The sequence below is a fragment of the Rhineura floridana genome, chromosome 7, assembly GCF_030035675.1.
Source record: "Rhineura floridana isolate rRhiFlo1 chromosome 7, rRhiFlo1.hap2, whole genome shotgun sequence".
In the NCBI taxonomy this organism is placed as follows: Eukaryota; Metazoa; Chordata; class Lepidosauria; order Squamata; family Rhineuridae; genus Rhineura; species Rhineura floridana.
Genome location: NC_084486.1, coordinates 11,362,404 through 11,381,775, shown reverse-complemented (window position 1 = coordinate 11,381,775; position 19,372 = coordinate 11,362,404). Strand labels below are relative to the sequence as shown.

At 40.6% G+C, this 19,372-nt stretch overlaps 1 protein-coding gene across 9 annotated transcripts in view; it reads left to right on the top strand.

Annotated features, from left to right (window-relative positions):
* Positions 1–19,372, top strand: part of KCNMA1 (potassium calcium-activated channel subfamily M alpha 1) — an 848,545-nt gene that overhangs the window by 737,249 nt on the left and 91,924 nt on the right. For all 9 annotated transcript variants that reach the window (XM_061634884.1, XM_061634892.1, XM_061634879.1 and 6 more), the window contains 2 exons: positions 11,699–11,822; positions 17,227–17,451. In XM_061634884.1, coding sequence (XP_061490868.1) covers positions 11,699–11,822; positions 17,227–17,451 — 349 coding nt within the window. The remainder of the gene's footprint in view (positions 1–11,698; positions 11,823–17,226; positions 17,452–19,372) is intronic.

The window sequence follows — 19,372 nt, the reverse complement described above, 5'->3', positions numbered from 1 at the left end:
TTTTTAAATCCAGGAAATAGAAGGGGTCAGGCTTGTCACTTGTTCTTGGGAAAATTACATTTTCCAGGTCTACTTGGGCTTGATACACTGCAAAGTAATATGCCAGGCTCTTCCTATTCTTTTTACTTGCTGCTCCAGAGCAGCAGCCATATATGTGGGTCAGCTGGGGATGATTTGTCCCCTGACTGGGTTGGTGGGGAAAGGAATGGAATTCCTCTTCAGCTCTGATTAAAATCCAAGATCCCTCTCACCCATCCCATCTGTCCAACTCCCATCCCCTTTCCCTCTAAACATAATGTATGTGGTTAGGGCTGTGGGGACAGTAGAGTGCCACAAGTAGAGCTGCTTCGCTCTCCAGCAGTTGGCATGCTGCTGTGGCAGTGAGCTGGGACACAAGGCCCTGGTGGCCCAAAACTGTTTCCTTGAATATGTCTGGACATTTGAGGAGTGGTGGGTGGTGGTGCCGGCCAGCTGGTGCTTGTTGACAAAAAAATAGATTTTTTAAAAAAGAGGCGAAATGGTCCACCATTAGAGTGCCCCACTTATGGTAACACCCCCCCCAAAAAAAACTTTTAAAGAATTTCACCCTGAAATTAATCCCATTGGGGAAATGCAGATCCCCTGAAATTTGTACTGGAAGTTCTCATTTGAGCTACTATGTGCTATTGTAGCATATAAATGAATGAATAAATCCAGAACGATTTCCAGAGTTACAGTGTGGCTCAGTGCTTCCATGCCACATGGAAGAGTGGATGAGGAAAGAGATGTTGTTGGAGATATCTAGTTGTATCTTGAGACAACAAGTAAACAGTTATTAATTCAGCTGGCACCCACAATTATGAAAATTATTATGGGGATACGAAACAGTAGCAGAACATAAGCTAAATTGCAAACTGATCTGCATTATCTGTAGTTATTCAGCATCAGCATTAGAAGAGGTTGACACTCAAGCTCCCCTTCAAGTAACTTAACAGTGGCATGAAATAGCCAAGTATGAACTTCAGAAAGAAGGTAGATGAGGCAAATGTGGGTTTAGTTACTAGAAATTCATTTTAAAGTGTTGCTTCATTGCACCTTCCCAGTTTCAGAGATATGTAAAAGAAATTAAGAATTTTAAGTCTAAAACTATGTTAGAGTTTGTCCAGCAAGGATATCCATATTTCCTTGGAACCCAATGGAGAGCCTGAAATAAATGTTACATGCCATTACTGACAATAATATTGCCTCCCCACAAAATCAGTTGATTTGTGCATTAGAAGAAAGAAATGCACTGATTAATGGAGTAATATAGCAATTTACAGTTGTATTTAACGTGTTCCCTTGTGTATGTGATCAAGAAGGAATTGTTCTGAATCTATAGGGACAATTTAAGCAAAACTATGGAAGCTTCCAGATCCAAACAGAACAGTGTGTGTAAAACAGCTGCTGGCAACATTAGAGACTACAATCCAGCTTCTCATGCATAAAGCCCATTAAAATGAATGGGAGTTTTATTACAGCATGCTTGTTCTTGTATTATGTCCTATTTGTTGCAATAGGGTTTGCACAAGAAAAAGATCCAAGTGGACTGCACCTCTAGTCCCCAGAACTTCAGCAGCTGCAGTTTCATGTGTCCAATGCACAGAGGAAATGTCAGACCTGCAGAGACGATGCCTCTTAATGCAGAAGCAAACAGCATGTGACAGGGCCCAAGGGTATGAAGAGAAAACAAATAGTGTGTCCCTGTCCATTCCAAACTGAATGGTATACTTGACATTGGCCTCTAGACAAGCAGCATTCTCAGAAAAGAGTCATTATCATTAGTGGCCCTGATCACACACCGGAATCACAGAGGCACTGGGTCTGCTAAATTTCCAGTTTGTTGCCAAGGAGAATTTCATAACTCACTGGCTTCATTTGGACATGGTAACTATGATTTAGTATTACATAAATAAGCTTTACACTCATGCACTCCCCTCTCCTCTGGCATGGGCAAAATAAGAATATAAACTTTTGCTTCTGTTTTTAACTAACTGCAGTGTTATATCAAACCTGAACAAACTGTGGTTAGTCTTAATTGTGGTGTATTGAAACAAGCCAGCTTCAAATTATGGTTTATGAAGCAGGACAGGAATGTTTTAAAGAGTGGAGATAAATGATGAATGATAATGGGCTGATTCAGATATAACATGAAACAATGGTTTTAGATTCCAAGATATGATTTTTGTTCCAGACATATAGGCAAACCATGGTTTGTTTGGTTTCCTCCTTCTTTCCTCATATTCCTTAATCAACGCTTTCCTAACAATGGCTTTCAAGGGAGTCAGCATCCCAAACCACAGTTGGTCAGTTTGGATGTAATACTGTCTGACTTTTCTCTAAAGTTAACACAGGTTGGATCATGTAAACAGGTCTTCCATTTAGAGAAAAACTGAATGTTTGTATTTCAGAAAGGAAGTCAAATGGAAGACTTTTTCGTTGAATAATTATTCTCAGACACTCAGTTCTGCAGATTGTTTTTGTTAGGTGTTTTTCCCCCAAATTGCCAAATTACCTAATTTCTGAAAACAGGTGACAGAAGAAAAAGGAAAGAGGCTAAAGGCTAAGTAAACCCACATCATTCTTTTAGAAGCCTCATGTAGAGTGTTCAAATTGGGAGCCATGAGGACAAATCTTATCTATATAGGAAACCTTGGCAACAAAATGTAAACTGCACTTAAGATACCATAAGGCTTCCGGTACAATATGCTTGATGTATTCAGGATTGAAACACAAATTGAAAGCAAATTAAGAGCCTGTCGCGTGTAACGAATCAAGTGTTGAAGAGGTCCCCTACACATTAAACTCTTCTAGGACAGGAATGACCAAGCTCCCATTTCGTGGCCAGCGCATGGTAGTTACCAGTAGCGAAACTAAGAGTTAGGAATGTAAAAGCAGAGAGAGAAGGGAGCAGTTATTTCTTTATCACTGTGCCCCTTTTTACCTGACAAAGCTGCTTTCACATGTGCTCTGAATCCTTGGAAATTTCATTGCTGATTAGGCTTGTAAAAGTAAAGGTCAGCCAGAAAGTGTCATTAGTGCCACACACAGGCTCCAGATTCTCATTACGACTTAATGCCATTGGTATAGACTAGAAAGGGTCGTGGAGAATGGCTAATGTTAGCTGACAAATGTTGGGTGTATTAGTCACAAAACATTTGCCAAGTCCCATCAGAACAGCGTGACAACCTTTGCAGCCAGTCTCAGTGAGCTGCCACAGTAGTCAGAGGAGTTTGCCTGTGACAAGCCATCAGTCTTGGCTTGGTGGAGCTTTGGAGCGCCAATCAAAGCAGTCAGAGAAGATTGAAGTGACAGAGACCCACTGAGCAAATAGCGAAACATGCAGCACATTATGAAATATTCAGCTGGGGTGTAAAAGCTCTAAACGCTTTTCCTATTATTAGCACCTGCATTCTCTGCCTACATCTAACACTAACAGCATGTTAATTGCCACAATCTGTTAGGGTGGTTGTAAGAGAAAATGTGAAAGGCAGGAGATGTTATCCACTGCATCTAGATTTAATAGATCTACAAGGTGCCTGTCCCTTTTCCAAGCTTCCCACAAACCAACAAAATCACTACATTCAGTGCATGCAAGCTGGAAACTGCACATTTGTAGAGTCAAAATGCAGTCATCTTCTCCCAAATGACACAAACAGAGCTTGGAAAAGTTACTTTTTTTGAACTACAACTCCCATCAGCCCCAGCCAGCATGGCCACTGGATTGGGCTGATGGGAGTTGTAGTTCAAAAAAGTAACTTTTCCAAGCTCTGGACACAAATTACTCTCTGGGAAAGCAACCGCTGCTAAATATTTCCCAGGTTGTTAAAACATAGGTCTGGTTCATAAACATGCCTGGGCTGTGGAATCTCTTTGCATGGTAAAGGAGAGGTTTGCACTACCTCTACCGTGTACATATGTCAGGCGAGAGGACCATGCACAGCACATTGGTATGGGTTCCCACTCTCTTTTGAGAAAGAATCAAGCTGACTGAGCCTACCCACACACAACTCTACAATGGATCCTTCACATCAGACATTTCCTTAATGCACTGAAGGGAGGGGCAGGCCTCTGCAGCATGAATATGGCCTATCCATGATGTATACAAATGTGTAACAAAAGTCCAAAGTAGTTGTGGAAGGAGGATTTGAGCAGAGAAGCAGTGGGCTTGGGGAGGGAGTACTTTATCCTTTCCCCACCTGCTTTTTCTCCTCTGGCGATTGTTCTTGCGCCCTAGCCATATATAGCATGCAGTCACCTCAGAAGAAAAAGAGGAAGGAAACCCTGTGAATTGGTGGTGCATTCTTACTATATAAAATGTTACATTTTAACATTTAATGTTATTTCTCACAGCAAATAAAGAATTCCTGGCTATTTACATATGCGAGCCTGCTCATATTACCTGTGTAGAGTAATTTAAGCCATTTTTTAGAACTACACCCTCACAAAGCAACATACAGAGAAGTGAGAGGCAAGTTACAACAGAAAAACAATGAGAGCAGAACAGAAGTACAGTTTAAAATGAAAAGCTGTACTGAAGATGTACATTATTAATAACAAAAGGCAGTCATGAAGATGATCTTCAAGGCCTACCTAAATTCTAGAGTTGAAGGATCAAGGCACAAGCCCATTGGAACGGAGCTCCATAGTTTTGAGGCCACCACACAAAAGGTCCTGTCTCTTCGGCATGCCAGTCTAGCTGATCTTAACAGCGAGCACTCAAGAAGTACTGCTGAAGTAGAACTTAGTGTGCAGGCATGCTTATATGGGTGAAGGTGATTCTTCAGATTACCTGGGTTCAAGCTATTTAGGGCTTTAAAAATCAGCACTTTGAATTGGGCCTGGAAATCTACTGAAAATTAAATTAAATTAAAGTTACATGTTCAGATATTCTGGTCCCCACCAGTATCTAGGCAGTTGCATTTTGCTCTGGCTGTAGCTTTCAGATGATCTTCAGAAGTAGTCCCACATAAGCATATTGCAGTAGTCAAGTTAGGAGGTAAGCAAAGCCTGGTAACCTCGCGAGGCAAGACAAGCATCTAATCTGATTGTCATATTAGAGGTTTTCCATTAACCGAAGCCAGTATGATCTAATGCAGTGGTTCTTAACCTGGGGTGCATGCACCCCCGGGGGTGCAATACACTTTTTCTAGGGGTGCGAGGCGTTGTTCAAGAGAACAACCAAAGATTTTGGAAAACTGTCATTTATCTTAGCTAAGTTAGGCTAAAACACACATTTAAATTAAATTAAATTAAAAAATGAACAGTATTTTTTCAGGGGATGCGAGAGCATATTTTGGAAATCCAAGGGGTGCTGGCAGTGGAAAAGGTTAAGAACCACTGATCTAGTGGGTATATTGTTGGATATAATTTGATTATGTCCTCAGCTACTATCTCTTGGTCTCGGTTGTCCATCTATGATATGGGGGATGTAAATGGGAATAAGGCTTAAATGTATACTCTGCATTCTAATAGTGCTATTGGTATGGTGAATATGATTCTCAGTAATAATGATGTATATAGTTATAACGTAGGAGTTTTCTTTAGAAGACAGCCAAAAGTTACTACAGCATTTTACTTGCTAACTTGAATGGCTGCAAATATATTTTCTTTATATCCTGTCTTTTCGCCATGATGACAGAATGCAAAGGGATTCTAGGTGATCTCTTATCCAGGTCCTAACCAGGCCCCAAACCTTCTTACGTTCAATGAGCTTGTTGCATCATTTACCTTGAGATCATGACCTTCAACAAGAAATATGCAAATTAATATGTACAAACAAACTATAAGCTGTCTTGGAAGCATTGGAGTGATAGTCTGGGAGAGGGCATTCTCTGTAGCAGCTCCCAAAAAGTGGAACTGCCTCCCCATAGAGGTGTGTCAGGCACCCTCATTTACTGAAGACACTCTTTTTTTATCCTGGTCTTTGACAGTTAAAATGTGTGTGATTTTTGTGGGACTGTCTCTATTGTTGAATGTACATTCTTTGGTTCGTTTTAAGTTGTTTTATTGGATTTTAATATTGTATGATTATATTATTGTTACCCACCCAGGGATCTTGTGGTGAAATAAATATTTATTATTTAAATAAACAAATAAATAAATACTGGCACTTCAGTATACAAGACGGGCATCAGCATATAGCCTTTGGTTGGGAATGGCCAACTTTTGTGTTTTAGGGGCCATTCTGTTCACTAACTGGGAACATCTCCAGGTGAAGACTAAGAACAACCCTGAGGGCTGGAACAACCCTAACTCATTCACAGGGTGTCAGACTGTTATAAAGTCAGTGTCATTTTCCAAGACATGTTTCACCTACACAGAGCACATCCAATTGGGATGAACCTACTGAAAAGAGGTTGAAGAATGAAACACCTTCTTAAGAAGCAGATTAGGAGTTGTCCTTAATGCTCACAAGGTAGCTGTGCAATAAATTTTATAAGACTGACACAAGAGGTATACAGTGGCTTAAGACTGGATGGGAGAGGCAAGGAACAGTAGATTAAGGCTGTGCAAGATCAGGAGACCACAACAGGTGTTTGCTGACTACTTGGCAACTGTCTTAGAAGAAGTTTTCCAGATACTTAGATGTTTATCTGTTTTAATCTTAGTTAGCAGCTGTTTTTCTTGTTTTAAATATGTTTTTAATTATTTGTTTTAAACTATTTTATTGACAATTGTTAATATTTTTTGTAGAGGTCTTTACATTCAAGTGATATATACATTTGTTAAATAAAAAAATAAAATCTCCAATAGATCTTCAAGCAGAGGCTGAACAGCCCTCTGCTGGGGATGCTGTCTCTCTAGATTGCTTGCATGGAGGAAGGGCCTGGACTGGATGGCCTACAAGACCGCCCTCCCATTCTATGATTCTTTGAGCTGATGAGGCCTTTACCCCCTTGACTTCCATGGAGTGAGTGATTTGTCATCCCAAACATTGGGGGCAAATTTCCATAAGATATGTTAGTATCATAAGACCATGCGGTCATCCTTTGATTCTTGGCTGGGGCACTGTTGATACATTTTATGCTTGTAGTTTATTCAGAGGCAAGTCTCACTGAGTTGCATGTGGCCACAACTCTTAATAGTTGGTTCCTAACAGAATTCCAAAACATACCGTTGTAATTCATTATTGTACTATTTATTTAGTTATTACATATATCAGTTGCTTTGAGAGCCAGTGTGGTGTAGTGGTTAGGGTGTTGGACTACGACCTGGGAGACCAGGGTTCGAATCCCCACACAGCCCTGAAGTTCACTGGGTGACCTTGGGCCAGTCACTGCCTCTCAGCCTCAGAGGGAGGCAATGGTAAACCCCCTCTGAATACCGCTTACCATGAAAACTCTATTCATAGGGTCGCCGTAAGTCGGGATCAACTTAAAGGCAGTCCATTTCCATTTTCAGTTGCTTTATGCAAAAGAAAAAGTCTCAGTGTGACTTGACAAGATAAAATACATCACATCATAGCAATTTGAAACCAGAAAATTTTAAAACAATGAACAATACAAAATATATACAATGCTTATCCAGTAATAAGGACAAATCTTATCCACACCACGAAAAGATGAGCACCACCATAGGAGGCAACTTCATTACCAAAGGTCTGGGTAAACAAAAAGGTCTTACTCTACTGCCTAAAAACTGACAATGATGATGCCAGGTATATTTCACTGAAAAGGCACCCATCTGTCGAACCTCCTTTGGGTGGTGTACACAGAGAAAGGCCTCTGATGAAGACCACAGGATCTGGGCTGGTTCATAGGGGGAGAGGCAGTCCTTGAGCTATTGCAGCCCTGAGCTGTATAGGCCAAAACCTGAGCTTTAAAGGCCAAAACCAGCACTTTGAACTGAGCCCTGAAACTAATTGATAGCTAGTGCAGTCAGGCAAGCATCAGTGTAATATGTTCAGACCTTCTGGTCTCAGTCAGTAATCTGGCTGCTGAATTCTGCACTTGCTGAAGTTTCCAACCTGTCTTCAAAGGCAGCCCCAAGTATAATGCATTGTGGTAATCTAACCTAGAGATTACCAGAGCACAGACAACTGAAGCTAAATTGTCCCTCTCCAGATAGGGTTGCAGCTCGGCCACCAGCCAAAGCTTTTACATGGTACTTTTGCTCACCTTTTTTGATACAAGTGAAATTGTGATCAATTTTTATTTTTATACATATCCTGATTAAAATGTGGCAGGGCCACTGAAGGCCCAATTAGCCATCCTTGCCTTAAACTAACAGAACCCCCAGAATACAGAGGGCTAATTTTTTGAAGAGGGTAAAAGGAATGAAATAGAATTGGGGGGGGTGAGAAAAGAAAGACGTGAGCCTTTTTCATTCTTTTGACTTTTCCCCCCATTTCCAGGTCAGTCAGAAGAAAAGTTCCAAAGTTGAAAACGCCAATTGAATCTGTTTAGAGTACTTGTAAATGCTGCAAGGGGAGAAGGGCTCTTTAAAATATAATGCCAGCTATCTCGCAGCAGGTTTGCTGGGAAAAGGATTTGTGGTTTTGCTTTAGGCTGTTGTCTTCCAGGCAGGCTTTTTGGGTTTGCAGCTGTAGCATGGCATTTAGTGTCGCTCTTGAATTTAATTGATAAGTGGCATTATATGCTCCGCAAAACCCTGAAAAGACTGTACTTTCCTCTGCACTTTAACTCAGGCACACATAATTTTTGCCATAAGAACAGAGAAACTATATATATTGTTAGAGATATAGATGTGAGAAAAGTAGCTTGATAGCTTTTCTGCAGCTCATACAATTGGTTTCTATTTATTTCCTTGCACAAAATGATGGATATTGCTATGCACTGAAATCCTACAGCCTCTAGCCATCAGAGAGCCAGTGTGGTGTAGTGGTTAAGGTGTTGGACTACAACCTGGGAGACCAGGGTTTGAATCCCCACATAGCCATGAAGCTCACTGGGTGACCTTGGGCCAGTCACTGCCTCTCAGCCTCATGAAAACCCTATTCATAGGGTCGCCATAAGTCGGAATTGACTTGAAGGCAGTACATTTACATTTTACTGGCCATCAGGGTTAAAATAATGATCTTAATTACTAACATGTGAGGGGGGTCTTCCCCTCCTGCAGGATTTTTTTTAACAAACTCCCCATTACCACCTTTGCAGCATTGCAACTTACCCCAAGCTACATTCATTGATAAGGACACTTAGATTGAGGATGGAAACATTCATTTGATTTGGCCCAAATCCTGTGCAAGCATGCAGGGGGTGAGGAGATAAAGATTTGAAGTAACTCCCCAAATATGTGGGATCTAATTATGTTTGTAAACCCAGTGGCTTTCATACTTTTCAGCTTCAGAAACACTTCACGTCAGTATGTCTACTAAGAAACTTTATCTGCCACAGAACCTGTGTGCATTATAGAGCATTTTATGGTATGTTTCAGAGTATGCATTTACTTTGCATTGGGGCATTGACCAAGCCTATGGGGCCTCGGTGTTGCTGCAGAGTAGCTGAGAGTATACCCTTCAGCGCACCCACCCAGTACTCCTCTGCGGCCGTGCATTGCAGGAGGAAATTGGTCATGGTGGACAATGTGTTTTCCACTAAGATTTTCCAACACTACTGTCGATTTCACTGACAAACAATTCACATGCTTCCGAGGAACCTTGGACTGCAGAACACATTTTGAAAATCTTTATGCTTATGCATTAAGCTTCACCTCCACAAAAGGAACTTGTGAATATAGAATTGGAGTGACTTGGGATCAGAACCATGAGGGGGGGAATTGGCCTTTCCAGGCCCCACACTTTGTGCTAGCAGCCACAACCGGCAGGCACACTGCCTGGGAGGTGATCCCAGACACCAGCCAACACCTGGATGGGACCCACACATTCACCCAGAAGTCTTTTTGCAGGTGCAACCTTTCCTTATAGGAGAATTGCTCCATCCACTTGATCATTCTGGTTGCCCTTTTCTGAAACTTTTCCAACTCTTAAAAGGATATTGTAAAGTTGGAAAAGGATCAGAAATTGGCAACTAGAATGATCAAGGGGATGGAGTGACTCCCCTATGAGGAAAGGTTGCAGCATTTGTGTTTTTTTAGTTTAGGAAAAAAGTGAGTAAGACATGATAGAAGTGTATAAAATTATGCACAGTGTGGAGAACGTGGATAGAGAAAAGTTTTTCTCCCTCTCTCATAACTTATGGACATCCAATAAAGCTGAATATTGGAAGATTCAGGACAGACAGACGAAATAAAGTTCTCCGTCACACAGCACATAGTTAAACTATGGAATTTGCTCCCACAAGAAGCAATGATGGCCACCAACTTGGATGGCTTTAAAAGAGGATTAGACAAATTCATGGAGGACAAGGCTATCAATAACTACTAACCACGTTGGCTATGCTGTTCCTCCATGGTTGGAGGCCGCATGCCTCTGAATACCAGTTGTTGGAAACTGCAGGAGGGGAAAGTGCTATTGTGCTCATGTCCTGCCTGTGGGCTTCCCATGGGTACCTGGTTGGCCACTGTGAGAAAAGAAGGGTGAACTAGATGGGCCACTGGCCTGATCCAGTAGGGCTCTCCTTTTGTTCTCTGGGAAAGGCAGTTGGGAGGAGGGGCAGGGCTCCACTACAATGTCCTGCATTAGAAAGAGCCAGCAGTGTTGCCGAGGGGAGAGAACAGGCCAAGATTGGAAGACCAGAAGGATCAGAGAATCACTGGGGCTATATGACAGGAATGGTGAATTATGTGATCCTCCAGATGTTGCGGGACTATAACTCTGCTATCCCCAACCACTGTCTATGCTGGTTGGGACTGATGGGATTTGGAGTCCAGCACCATTGGGAGAGCCATAAGATTCCCCATCCCTGCTATACGACTTACAAAATTGGTTAGCTCTTCAGAAATCAAAGTTAAAATATGCTCGGTTAGTTAATTAACCTCATTAAAGCTGGAAACCCAAGGGGGCATGATCAATGCAGCATGCTAGGAATGGGCATTGTGGAAGATTTTTCAGTCTTTTTGCCTCCTGGCCTCCCTTCAATATGTGAGGGTGATATTATTATTATTATTATTATTATTATTATTATTATTATTATTATTATTATTATTATTATTATTGCCAGAAATGCTTTGAAGGTTGTTTCACATGCTATAACTGTCATAAAAATGAGCATTTTTGTTTAGTATTAAAATCATGTATTCTAGATGTGGGCATTTGTTAGACAGTTTGCCGTAAAATGACACACTGCTGAATCTTTAAAGGGCTTCAGTTTGGGAAAGCAAAATACAATTGGGCAAATGGCTAAGATATTTAAAGTGCAACCTGTTAAAGCTTTTACTTCGAAGAGTGTTACGTCAGAAGTTGTATGCAGTAAAAGCAAGCAATTGGCTTCCCATCCTCATGCTAGTCAGCCAGCATGGAGGCTCCGTACCTATCCCTTCTGCTTCACTGCAGATGCTGATAGGGACTCTTTTGATGTTTATTTGGGGAAGGAAGGAAGACCAGGGTGGAGTGGGGACATTCATGGGTCATAAGGTGCGGGAACTACTTATTTTTCATAAAAGGTTATTGTGAGACTATTTCTTTTTTCTCTGCCTCTGAATTCCCCAACTTTAAATATAACTTCATTCTTTCATTAGCATCTTAAAAACAGGTGTGTCAAAGCATATTACAGACACTGCTCCACTGATATTCACCTTGACATTTTTTCTTCTTTAGACATGACCCCTTATTAATACCCGGCAATGAACAAGTTGACAACATGGATTGCAATGTGAAAAAATATGACTCCACGGGAATGTTTCATTGGTCTCCAGCCAAGGAGATTGACAAGGTTATTTTGGTGGGTATCTGGAATGAAGTAGCGCTTCCTAAGTCATACCATACTATCAGACCGCACTATGTTGAATTTGTTAGCAGTTTTTTTTATTATCTTGCTTATAACCAATTCAGTGATTAATGAACTTCAGGATGAAAAATCTATGGACTGTAGGTCATTTGTGCCTTATACAACACATTTTCCTGACTGTTGGTAGGTCCAAAAGTTTTGGTGCGCAGCCCAATGAGGTTTCCTGTTCCATGTCAATGTTCTACAACTGTGGTTCCCACTTTGCTGTCAAGTTTTACTTTTCATGCTGCCTGATGTAATTATTTACCACAAGTTTACCTTTAGATCCTGTACCTTCACAACTTGGGAGCTATAAGTAGCTGTAGGGAATAAAATACCTACATCAATACTGAGTGTTCACATAATTTGAGACTTCACTTATGGGTTTCTTAATTAAATATATATAAACAAGTCATTTGTTATATGGAAAATCAATAGGATCAAGAGATTCCTTAGCGTGTATCTTTTGCTACAGATACTTTACAACTGTGCAGTTAGCATGATTGAATAGCCTTCATAATATTAAAGTCCAGTTCAGAATCAGCATTTTAAATGTGATATATGAGTTAGCTGATTCATCTACAGTTAATCTGATCAATGCCGCAGCCTTGATTACCATAATGTAATATCTATGGTGTCCTTTGAGCTCTTCTTCTGCTACATGCAAGTTAAAGTAAGTTTCCATAGCTACAGCACTGAAATTCTCTTTTCAAACCAGTCAAATGATAAAGTTCAAGAACTTCACTAGATTAAATGTGTATGCATCTTAAAAGCCTAGATGTGCCAGCTGGTCTTTCAGAACCAGGTGACAATGCAAAAGAAAATATTTTTATCTTGGATCTCCCAATAGCCAGCATGTTTATCCATTATCACTAAGCAGTGACCTCTGTTTCACACATTTGCAGGGCAATTTTAGACATTGCAAGAAACATGAGGCTGATGCTATAAACAGCGTTTCCATGTTGAGTTCTGCCCTTCGTGCTCTGTATCATGTAGTAAAACCCTGTGTCGTGACATCATGGCATTGTGTGTTCCTCTGCTCCACTTTGCACAGCATTGGCGACTTCGGGTGAGAAATTCTATGTGCTACAGAGGTAAAGAATTTTAAGACAGAGTGCCATTTTTAGCAATAGCCCTGTGCCTCCCACAACATCAAGTTCTAACCTCAGACCAGCAAGCCGAAGTGTATTGCTGCTATTCTTCTTATCAGAGTCCTTAATTTGGGCACTCTCCATCTTCCTTTTATTCCTTGTGGGGCCAGTCATCGAACTGACTCAACTAATTAAATATAATTAAAAGGCCTTTTCTAGTTTGTTAGGTTCAGTGAAAGTTTCTGCCGTTATGTTCATGTGCTTGAATCAAAGAGTAGCAACTCCGCATCTCATAGACAAAACTGATGACATGTGAAATGAACTCCCTGGTGAGTTTTCACTCTGTTGTAGTTGATGCAGCTTTTTTTTAACGTCTGCTTCCTCAAGATTTCCCTGCACCACTAAATGGTGCAACCAATAATGGTGACAGCTCTGGTTTAGTCTAACGATTGGGAGACAAAACCTTGTTCCTCAGGTTCCTCAGGGAGTTTGTATAATAACCATGACATTGTCTAGAATTGCAATATTGGCATTTAAGCAATCGATAAACCAGTCAATTCCACTGAGTAAATTGTTACGAATTTGATTCAAAACTGTTTAAACTGATATGCACTCCATAGTGTTCATTAGACCACCAGAGACAACTTTCCTTTATGTTCTTAAATAACTGAGGGCGACAGATGTCAACTAGAATATTTTAAATATATTTCAAACAGACATGACGCTAATGACCTTAATGTTCCACTTCAAAAAGTTTGTGTGTGAAAAAAATGACATTGGGGTGGCCTCCTGGTCTGGTTGTGACACAACATTTTTCATTTCATTTGCACATGGAAAAGGGGTGTGTGTGTATGTGTGTGTGTGTGTGTGAGAGAGAGAGAGAGAGAGACCCCTTTCATAGCAACCATACAAATAATAACTTAAAATCAGCTGACAATAGTCAACATATGCATTGTTAAGAACATGTGTGAGCAAAATGTCACCTCTGGAGACAGATGACTTTGAAAAAATGAGTGTGCATATACTACAGGCAGTGATGGCTCTTTCATGTTACTTTCAACTATCTGAAAAAAATACTTTGTCTCCAGTCCTACTTTTTATTTCAGTTTAATCCACAGTCCCCTTATGTCTGTTTCGTTCAGTGGGATTGGCTGTATTTTTTTTTTAACATTAGAAGATAGCCCTGCTACACAGGACTGGCTTGTACTGAGTTAAATAAATTGGTTCTTGGGGATGTGCTATGGTCCCAATAAGAGATGCATATGTGTGAGGGAATGGCTGCAGGGAACAACTGCATGTGCAGCCAGGTTACATTTTCTGTTTTTGTTGCAACAGTGCCCTCTAAAAGTCAGGCCACTTGCAACCAAGGATCTGCACATACACTTTGGTTTTGTGTATGCTTATCGCTTATTGAGATCCTTGCCATGATCTTTCCCAGGTCTGCTCTTATTATTTTACTTTATAAAATTTAATAACATAGATTTAAAAAATCCTCTGAACAGGTTTCATAAAATAATATAAAATGTCCATAAGGAAGTACCAATAAAATCAACAGACATTAAAAACAAGTAGACATAATAAAATAATTAAAATATAGATAAAACCAACAGCTTTAAAAAGAAAATCCTCATAATAAAATCACATATACGGGTAGGCTTGCCTAAACAAAAAGGTTTTTCAGTAGGCATCAGAAAAAGTACAACAAAGCAGCTTGCTTAATATTAATAGGCAGGAAGATTCAAGAATAGGTGCTGCCACACTAACAGATTGATTCCTTGCAAATGTGAAACAAATATTATATGGCATTAGTAAAAGTGCCAGTTCTGCAGATCTAAGTGGTTGAATTGGCACATTGGGTAAGCCAGTCCTCAAAGTGATCCCAAACTGTTGAGGGGTTTATATACTAATATTAGCACCTCAAATCTGGCTTGGTAACAAATCAGCAACCAGTGCAGATCTTTGAGCAGGGGTGTAATATGCTGACAGGGTCTCACTCCTGTCAGCAATCATGGCACAGCATTATGTGCTAATTGCAGTTTCTGGACCAAATGCAAGGGACCCATAGAGTGCATTGCAATAATCTAATCTTGAATTTACCAGTGCCTCAGCTACTGTGGTTGAGCTGTCCTGATCCAGGAACGGCCACAGCTGTTGTACCAGCAGGAGCTGGTGAGAGGCATTCCTACCCACTCTGGTCTCTAGTGACAAAGCTGGATAAAGATGATGATGGTGATGGTTGCACAATTACTGTGCATGGCAGCTTACCAAATTTTGGGGATTAAAAAAATACCTGCTGCCCCTAAAGAGCTTACAATCTAAACTAGACAACAGGGAAATCAACAGAGGGAGGTAACATAGGAAACTGCCTTATACAAAGTGAGATTATTATCCTTCTAACTCAGTATGGTCTACACAGCATGGGAAACCTCTGGCCCATGGGCAAAACCATTTGGCCTGCCAGGCAATTTTGAGGAAGCTATGCTCACCCACCCTACACCTGATGTCATACACAACATCAGGTATGGGGTGGGTAAGTGTGGGGTTTCAAATGAATAATAAGGAGCTTAAAGTGGGTTCCTGGTTGTTCCTTTGCTGGAGCAAGGCACACTCCCAACCTTTGCTTGAGGGAAGCGGTTTCCATTCTATAGAAAACATTTCTCCATCCCAGCACTGCTGTTTGAAGCCTCCCTGCCCTCCTTCTTTCCACCTGCAACATCGGAGGTGAAAAGGAGCAATACAAGGAAGCTTGCAAACCATAGGGCTGGCAACGAGCCTTGCATTGTGGTTCCCAAGCTTGGGAACTCTGTGCAGGGGATTTTGACAGGTGGGTGGGACATCATCATGACATGTGATTGACAGGTGGGTTGCCCCTCTCAGCTGACAAAATTGGCCACGGAGTGGGACCAGATCTTTACGAGAGCCAAAAAGTTTCCTTACCCCTGGCATACACGGGTTGGCAGCAGCTCCGCATGTTTCAGGCAGGGTTCTCTTCCAGCCCTACCTGGAGATGTCAGAGATTGAAGCTGGGATCTTCTGCATGCCAAACAGATGCTCTGCCACTGACCTATGGGCCTTTTCCTAAAGATAGAGGCAAAGGTGGCAAATGCCCCATATGTAAATACCATAATCCTCATTCCAGCTGTAATCAATTTTTAAGCCAAGGCTTCATGAAAAAGGTTTTCAGGATAAATTTGAAGTGGAGAAGAGAGAGAGAAAGATAATGCCCTGACCATATTCAGTTTGGAGCTGCACACAAAGGGGATGGTGAAGAAGAAAGGTTAGATTTGTGTCAACAGCAAGAGACCTTCTTGTGGCTGAGAAAAAAGATGGAAGAGTGGAGTTACTTAATATTCAAATATTTCTGTTTTGTATATGTATTGGAGGTAGGATTAACCTATCTATGCAATAGTCACTGTTGCCAAGTCTTTTTGGATTGCCCTGTAATTGAAACCATTATCTATACAATTTTGCTGATGATGATTGAGACTGAAATAATTTATTTAGTTTTGCTCTGCGTGACTGCCAATAGTGCAAATATGTGAACAGCAGTAAATAATATATAGAAATGTGGATGGGCATGTGTACACTCTCTCTCTCTCCAGCTGGTTGCTCATTAAAGAGGCTAGGGCAGGAGATTTTGTCAAAGTGTTCTATTTCCTGTGTGTTGCCTCCTATGCCACTCTTGAAAGAACAGGATAACAGAGATCAATGGGATATGTTAGTACAGCAGCAATGGTCCATCAATTCCCATTGAATATCTGATTGCCAGCAATAAATTATGCATTAAATCGAAAGGAATTCCACTGCATTCATAAGATTTAGGGCTGATTTAGACATTTCCTTTTCTGTTGGGGGATCGTACTCCTGTGAATGATTCCCATGCCGGATATCCTGGAAAACACACAGTGTGCTTGTGTGGCCCATAGAGATTGCTTCTCTAAAGGTGGACCTTAAAGTATGCATTTTGCAGAAAATCAACTTTTGCTTTCTACATATGTCATCCCCCTGCCCTGGTATTATGATCAACTGTATTACCTTGATAGTCACTGTCCAATCCCATACATACAACCCATACAATCCCATACAACTCAGAAGTAAGTTCCATTGAGTTCAGTGAAGCTTACTGCCAGAAAAATGGATACAAGAAGCCTAAGTATGTAACTCAGAGATCAGCCTTCAGTTTCCAAGGCCAGACTTATATTTTAAAAATAAACAAACTCATTTTCTTCTCTATTGCCTTCTTTCTTGAATTTGTTTTCCTTTTCCAGACTCGAAGTGAAGCAGCCATGACAGTGTTAAGTGGCCATGTGGTGGTTTGCATATTTGGAGATGTGACATCAGCACTGATAGGACTAAGAAATTTTGTGATGCCATTAAGAGCCAGCAACTTCCACTACCATGAGCTCAAGCACATTGTGTTTGTGGGCTCCCTTGAATACTTGAGGAGAGAATGGGAGACAATGCATAACTTCCCCAAGGTCTCAATCTTGCCTGTAAGTCTAAAGCCTTTCTTTCTTTCTTTTAAATACAGAATCACACTAGCTTTGATCTTGTGCTTCTTTTCTTTTATCTGGTTATAGGCCTCAGGACGGCCTTTTCCCTGTTTGTTGTATCTGTGAAAACTAAGCCCTGGGAGACCTTATTAGAAGAAATTTGCAGACGTGCTCAGTCCCTCGTCAAGGATGAATTTCAGCTGCTATCAAATACGTTAGCGATGTTATCTATTAAACACTTGCTTGAGTGCCCCGCATGCAGCCATTTTTGATGTTATGATTTTTTTCTGACAGTATGACAGTCATTACTTATGGCATTATTTATGCCTATGAAACCTTTGAAAATGTTTTTGTAATATTTGTCTATCTATCTGCATCCATAAAGACTTTTGAAAGGCTGGCCTGCTGGCTTTGCTTTATTTAACAGCCTGACAGTGGCATTTCATCTTTTTAAGGAGGTATACAGTCAGATGATACAAATGTTTTACTAACACAGTGAGTCCTGAATTGAAAGGGCCCCAATTCTTCACTACTTGGTGTTGCCGTATATGCTTTACTGCTAATGATAGTGCAAATTTCTATTAAGTTGCTGTTTACACCCACCGGACAAGGGGCAAGGCAGCAAGAGTATTGTGATGATTTCCACATCAAATGCTTTGCATTAATACTGCCTGTTTTCTTTTCTGCCTAAAAGCGACAAGGCTTAAAACCCAGCTTGCAGTCTGTCCAAGCTGCTTCATGTTTCTTCTTAAAGCTGCAGCTATCTCATGAGGAGTCACCCCACTGTCACAAAACAAAAGACAACTAACAAGAATTACTCATGCATCTCTCAGTCACACCCAGTTTCTCCAAGGTGCTGGGCATGTGTAATGCACATACCTATGTTACATTCCCTGTAATTCAGCAACACATTTTTATATTTATATTGACCGCTGACCCTTATCCATGCAGTATTTGCACACCAGCTATGGCTTAGATGTAAATCATGCTAGCATATATAGTAAATACTGTACATGTAAATACTATACATCAACTAGGGATGGGTGAGAATTTTGATTCTGTTCACATTTCAACCCAAATGTATCAAATTCACACATTCCGAAACAATATGAGACCTGAAACACAGCCATCATTTGAAATTCACATTTCCTTGAATTTTGTGATGCACTCCACCAACCAATGTTTACAAAAATGCATATATTAGGGGAAAGTGTGCATAAAAATGAATATATGAGTGAAAATAACATGCCAAAATGCATTATATGATGAGAAATGGCTTGAAAAAATGTGTACATTAGTTTAAAAAATTGCACTAAAATGCTGGAGAATTTGCAAATTGCTGCAAAAATGTAGAGAACCGAATTTAAGATTAGAAAAATTAGAAACTGAGACAAGAGAAATTGACAGGTCTTTCTAGCCCTAGTGTGAATGTAATTAATGTGAACTTTTTTGTTATTTAAATAGAGGCACTCATCTATGGTCATACATGAAGTAGATGGCATAGCACACTGGTATTTTTCCCTTGCAGTGGCTCATATACATCCATGTGTCATTGTACTGGGAAAGGACCTTCTAAAACTGGAACAGTGAAGTGCATAAATGCATTTTGGTGGCCTTCACATAGGGGCCATTATGATTTAATGATCCCTTATTTTCAAGTAAATGTCAGTAAATGCCATAAGAGCATCACAACATTTTGCTATATCGTGGTTGTACGCACATTGTGCTGCCCCTCATGGCAATGAGAATGAGAAACCAGGTGTGGGTTGAAGCAGGCCACAACTTTATTGATTACAATATGTAGACAGGGTTGGCATGGCATGGGAGCAGGATCTGAATCCTTTATAACAACATGACTGTTATCTGACCAGTGCCTCAGCATGTCTGCTGAGGAGCACCTCAGCACTGGACAGCACAAAAG